Genomic DNA, 6,000 nt, shown 5'->3' on the forward strand with positions numbered 1-6,000 from the left:
TTCAAACGGAACTTGAGAAGGAAAAGTCTTCGTGTCTGATGAGAGCATTGGCTGTTTTGAATATTATGTCATTTACAGCATTAACGTTGGAGATAAAACAACCCATTTAAGAGTATTTCCTCAAAGTCAAAGCTAAAATCAGTCTTCAAGGAACGCTTTAAGGATTATAGTCTAATTCCTTTATGACTGATGTAACCCTACAAGTGACCTTTGAGGTCATTCCCTCAAGTTTCCTGAAGTTCAAACTGGGGATTGCAACCAATATTCTGAATAATAGAGTAAATGACATTCAGAACGTCATCCTGAATATAATAGTTAAGCATTAGGGTAGAGAGTACAAACTTTTTGCCACAATCCCAAAGTTGAAAGTACTTTGGGGGTCACTCTGCTTCTCCAAAACAAAATAATTTTTTTTTTCCTGAAAATTTTAATGAAACAAAGTGGCATTTTCTTTATCTTAATAAGACAGAGAGTTTCCTAAATGTTGACGTATATTTGGTCTAAAAATCATTTAGTCCATTTCTAGCAACAAAAATGAGAGGTTTCTTCAAAACCCTTCTAGGAACAATTCCTGCAGATTCTGTAACTTATAAAGCAGACTACATACAAGGAACCTATGGGGAATGCTTCCTGAAATTCCTTAAGCGTAACACTAAGAAGTGAAAACTTCCAAGGTGTTTATCTGCCATAGTTGGGAAATAAACACAGGAACATCATCTTGTTAAATCAAGAAAGTTTGTTGTTGCAACCAAACTTAAGGAAAACATCACTTAGGAAAGGTACCCAGAAGGTCTCACCATGCATATGACAACCTAGATCTTTTTAAACTTTGAGAAACATTTAATTAAGAATGATCTAAAGTCAAATTGAAAGTGGAGACCAACCTACCCTACAATTGTGGCAACCAACTTGTGGGCTTTTAAGGAACCTCTCAACTTCCCTAAAAGTCACTGAAAAGTGGCAGTCAACCTTCAGGAAAAAAAAAAACACTGAATGTCTCAACTGACAACTTGAGAAAGTTTCCTTAAGGTCAAACAGTCTTCAGGGAACAATCACTCAGTTTCCTTCAAGCCAATATAACTTGAGGAAGCTATTAGGAAACCGTTGTTGGAGGAAGGTATGTTGGAACAGTCCTGCATGTCGCAAAGTTTCTACAAGGCCACACTCTGAACATTATAAGTAATTATCAGAAAACCATTAGGCATATCAGGAAACATACATTATGTTTTAATCTTCAATTAGCTTTCAGGGAACCTCCCAATAAGTTCCCTGAAAGTTGGACAGTGAAAGTTGGAACCAAGAGTCAGGAAAATCGTTAAATTCTGTAACCTGGTATCCAAATGCAAATCGACCTGCGTGTTCTCCATGTTTCTGTCGTTAAAGTCTTTCATAATGACATTTGCTAACTTTAAGTAAAATCACCAGTCAAATACTAAAAAGGTTTGTCTTCAAAACAGCAGCACTGACACAAAGTCCCCATGTAGAAAGACTGCATCAGCGCCATGAGTCAATACAGACAGACGAGATCCACAGAGTTCAAGAGGTCACCCAACAGAACCAATGAGGGAACTCTAAATAGTGATTCTTCATAATGATTTGGTTGGAATCATGTTCAGCTGTTCAAATTCCAAATGTCATATTTTATTAGAATTAAATTAGTTACACATTAGTTTAACAATGAAAAATAGATGAACTCACATAACACATGCATTAAAGACAGACAATAAGTCTCAATGTGAATCTTATTTATTTACAACCTCATCAAGAAAAATAGAACCTTTTTACTCTATTTCATATTACTGGATTCTTATTTTTTCAAATATAACAATTGACAGATCAGGTTATTAAGCAGATGCTGCCACCTAGTGGTAACCTGGATATGAGTTCACCTTTTTTCATACAGACGTCACAAAGTCCAGAACAAGTTTCAAGAGGAAGAAATCTACCAAATTAAGGAGAGAAATTGTTGATGTAAAAACAAGTGTAGAAAATATGTATGATGAAAATAATATTGAAGAAGCTTGGAAAATTCAAGCAGACAGGAGGTCATTCTGTAGATTTCTAAGTCAAGGTTGTAAATGACCGTTTGATTCATTTTAAATCTGTGATGCAAGCAACAGCTCGGTCCATACAAGTTGTGTACCCCTTTAAAAAAAACTTGTAAAGGAACATGTTAAAAAAAATGCAATTTTTTCTATTCACATGCTTTCAATTACATGCATCACTTTGTAATGTGATCACTTGGTTTCAAAAAGGATTCTCAGACGTCGTCTGGATGGACTTTCATCACTCAGGTTGCAAGTTGCTTTTATATTATTTCATCTCAGTTTGGCTGGATATCATAGATTACTTCTCCATTTGCTGCTCGTAGAAGAGTGATCCACTGGAGGGGGACATGTTTGGATTAACCCAGAATGAGAACTGAAGTGGTTCATGAATTGTTGCATTAGCTATTGCAGCAGAGGAAGTGATAAATACCTAAAGTGATCTTGCCTTCCTTCTCCAGTTTCTTGAGGTGATGAACCAGGTTGACATTAGCTGCTTGGTGCAGGTTTTCAGGGGTGTCCTGGAGAAAAACAGGCACAAAGGTTAAATGTAATGTTTCTTTGAACACAATGCAGATTTGGCCATTTATGTTCAGTTAACCTTCACTAACAAGACAAATTCATCAGAAAATATTTCCAACTTTGTAAAATACAGTGTAAAAATTAAAAGGAGGATATTGAGTAATTTTTAAAAATAATGCACATTAACTTGAAAGCCTTTGCTGAATTGAGTGAAAGTCTGTTTATCAAAATAAATGATACATACATGGTAGGAATGACCCTATGACACCTGTAACATGTTGAAATATTCAGGGAGGAGTAGGTAATTTTCATTTTAAAGTTTGTAATAAAAACAATTGGATCACTTACACTTTTTTGTTTTTAAATAGTTCCTTACCAACTCTGGTTCTGCAAAACTGTGAGGTTTTTTAATCGACAAATCTAACTTAGAAAAGCAGACCATGTGTGTTTATTTATGGTTGAAGCTCCACAGTAAAGACATTAGCACCACTCACACCTGTGTGCTTTCAAGAGCTTAAAATAAAAAGCTTCAAAGAGACCAAGCATTCTTCCTGACCTTATAGACGATTTTTACAAGCTCCATTGAAGAAAAAGGCTTTCCTGCTCCATCCTGAACAGCTTCCAGGATCTGTTGTTCTCTTTGGTCTCGGTGGTTGATGTAGTGTTTGATCTTGGCGCCAGCATCCTGAACCACAGGTCCATGTCCTGCGCAGGAACATGAGGAAAACAGTGCTATCTACACTGCCACCACCCAGCGGAGCAGTGAAAAACTCGGTGTTCTTGGCTCTCAGCATTTCAGTATAGACACATTGCATGTTATTGTTTACATATGGAGGTTTCAGGCCTGGACACGGCGCTGGAGACCAAAAAGACCATTTCTTTTACTTCCCATCTATAGCCGCGCAGCCGAGGTCGAACAACGTCATTAATTAAATGAAACCTGGAGATGTAGGTATTATCAATGTAGTGCAGTGCGCCAAAAAAACAAAAAATAAATAAAAAATAAAAAATCAGAACAACTCAAAACCACTCATTCTTTTTTTTCTTGCTCTCTGTGTCGGTTATGCGACACACAGATCCCAAAACTGACCTACTTCTCTCTTTCTTGCTATTTCTTGGATTAAAACTTCTTCCTGATCTTGTTATCTATTTGTCAGTGTTCACAATTAGTAGAAAAGCACTGCATCCCTTTTTTTCTTTTACGTAGTATGCATACATTTAAGATTTAACATGTTATGTGAACAACTTAACAGCGAAAACCAATGCTTGTCATCGTTGGTGAGCAGCTTTTTGCCCCGCAGAGGGAGAGGCGGGGCGGGATCAAGCATCTGCGACATCACATTGCAACGTGTCCAAGGAATAATTTCCATGTATAAACATGTCGCCAAAGCTAAATTTTCTATTCACCGGGGTAAATGAGGTCAGCCTGTGTGTCCAGCAGGATCTTCAGAGACTTCATGTAGTCGTAGAGATCCTCGAACACGGCCGTACCCTCGCCCAGGATGCAGTCTCCGGAGAAGACAGCCCGCTCCTCCTCCAGCACCAGAGCCATGTGGTCGTCAGTGTGGCCTGGGGTGAAAAGCACTCTGAAATGTGGAAATTTGGCTCAGATATAACTGACCTCCCATTCAAACACGTTTCACCTTTAGAAGTTGTAACTTATGTTCCCAGTGAAAGTGAACTGACTTGAGGGTGGCTCCTTCAGTCTGGATAACATCTCCATCTTTTAGGTAAGAATACGTCTTGCTTCCAGCCATTTCTGTGACCCGGCTGGCCCGTGGGAGTTTGCTGACCTTAACGTCAGATCCTGCAGGATAGAAAAACTGTTTTCATTCATTTCATCCCCTTCAGTGAGCAATCATGCAGGAACACACAATGATTAAAACCAGAATCAAACAGCCCAGCCCTATCTGAACCCACAGAAACAAACCAAACCTGTTATATCTCTGCAGATGTCTTCCACTCCGCCCGTGTGGTCGTGATGCCAGTGAGTGACGATGATCTCCTGGATGCTGGTGCTGAATTGTCCCAAAGCAGTTTTCAGGTTGCCGATGTATTCAGGAATAGCAGGTTCTCCAGTGTCTATAAGCACACGTCTGAAACCAAAATCAGAAAGAAATTCAAAGTTTTGTTGTTTGATTGAAGTTCAGCAAATAACTGTTAGTGAATAGTGACATATTGAAATGTTACAGACCATCTCAAGATATTGCATAAAAGAAACAGTTGATGTAAAATTATCATTTCTGACCAGCTTGCCGACATCATGATGCAGCCACTGCTGTGTCACTGTGAGAATGCTGGTTAGTTTTCTATTAGACAGCATTTTGCTGGGCATTCTTTGCATCACTGCTCCATGAAGGTCAGATTTGTCGAGTGCATGATTTCCTACCTGATCCTTCAGAGTTAGTCTGGACCACTTGGCTGTTTTTATGAATAACCATGTCCCCAGAATACGACTTCTGCAGAAATTTTAATGTGATTTAGGTGCACCGTAGGGAGGTAAAAGCTGACGTAATCATAATGCACTCGTTCTCATACTAATTATACACATTTTCTGTATTTTTGAGCAAGTGTTGCTTAAATTTAGGATTTTTTCCCCGCTGAATTTGGTTGAAAGCGGCATAAAATAGGAACATGCAGTCTTCCTCAGACTTCATAACGGTTATTTCTACATAAAACAACGATAAAAGCCCAAATGCACGAACTAACGTGTCGACAGCAGTCACCTTTGCCCGGTTCCGACCAGGTAGGTGTTGGTTCCCTGCAGCGTCATCGGGCCCGGGTTGCAGCCCAGAACCCGAACAACTCTGGCAGAAAGCTGCTCTATCCGAGGAATGATGGCGCTCATCGCCACGACGCTTCCCCTGCAGCAAAAACCCAATTCAACAGCTAAAAGTTCAGAAAAGAACCTTTAATGCGTCGCAAACAGGAAACGCACGTGTTTACTTCCGGTGGATGTGCCTGCTTCAAAATAAAATGTTTGGTTTGAATATATTTGTTTTTTTAAACAATGAAAAATAAACATTGCTAAAGTAATGTTATAATTTACATATATATTTTAAAAAGTATATGCTCCAAAATGAAATGGAAATATGAAATTATACTTTGTTTAGGGCTCTACGTGTCCAAATATGAAACGTTTTAATTGTATTTTCAATGCGTTCCAATTAGTCAATACATTTTTCAAATATTTTAAATAAAAATGTAAAAATGTATTGATATCTATTTTGCACTGTCTATTTTACTTTGAAACCTATTTTACTTTGAAACCTTTACAGAAAACAAGCAACAGGTTTTGGGACTTAGATTATACTCCAAGAGCAAGTCTAATTTAAAAATGTAAAATGAGTTAAATTCACTGATCTAGTCGTTTGAGTTCAATGTCTTGTTTTGGCATTTTTATCAAACCACTTATAAAAAGTCAGGTCATGTT

General features: G+C 38.1%; 1 protein-coding gene across 1 annotated transcript; it reads right to left on the reverse strand.

Annotated features, from left to right (window-relative positions):
- Positions 1-1,730: 1,730 nt before the first annotated feature.
- Positions 1,731-5,500, reverse strand: lactb2 (lactamase, beta 2). The gene is made up of 7 exons (XM_055022297.1): positions 5,294-5,500; positions 4,503-4,663; positions 4,254-4,374; positions 3,975-4,153; positions 3,124-3,272; positions 2,479-2,566; positions 1,731-2,383 (listed from the first exon to the last, which is right to left on the reverse strand). The coding sequence occupies exons 1-7, from the start codon at positions 5,413-5,415 to the stop codon at positions 2,340-2,342; spliced, it is 864 nt and encodes a 287-aa protein (XP_054878272.1). The 5' UTR covers positions 5,416-5,500; the 3' UTR covers positions 1,731-2,339.
- Positions 5,501-6,000: the final 500 nt, after the last annotated feature.

Source organism: Poeciliopsis prolifica, unplaced genomic scaffold (genome assembly GCF_027474105.1).
Source record: "Poeciliopsis prolifica strain line A6 unplaced genomic scaffold, Auburn_PproV2 SCAFFOLD084, whole genome shotgun sequence".
Classification (NCBI taxonomy): domain Eukaryota; kingdom Metazoa; phylum Chordata; class Actinopteri; order Cyprinodontiformes; family Poeciliidae; genus Poeciliopsis; species Poeciliopsis prolifica.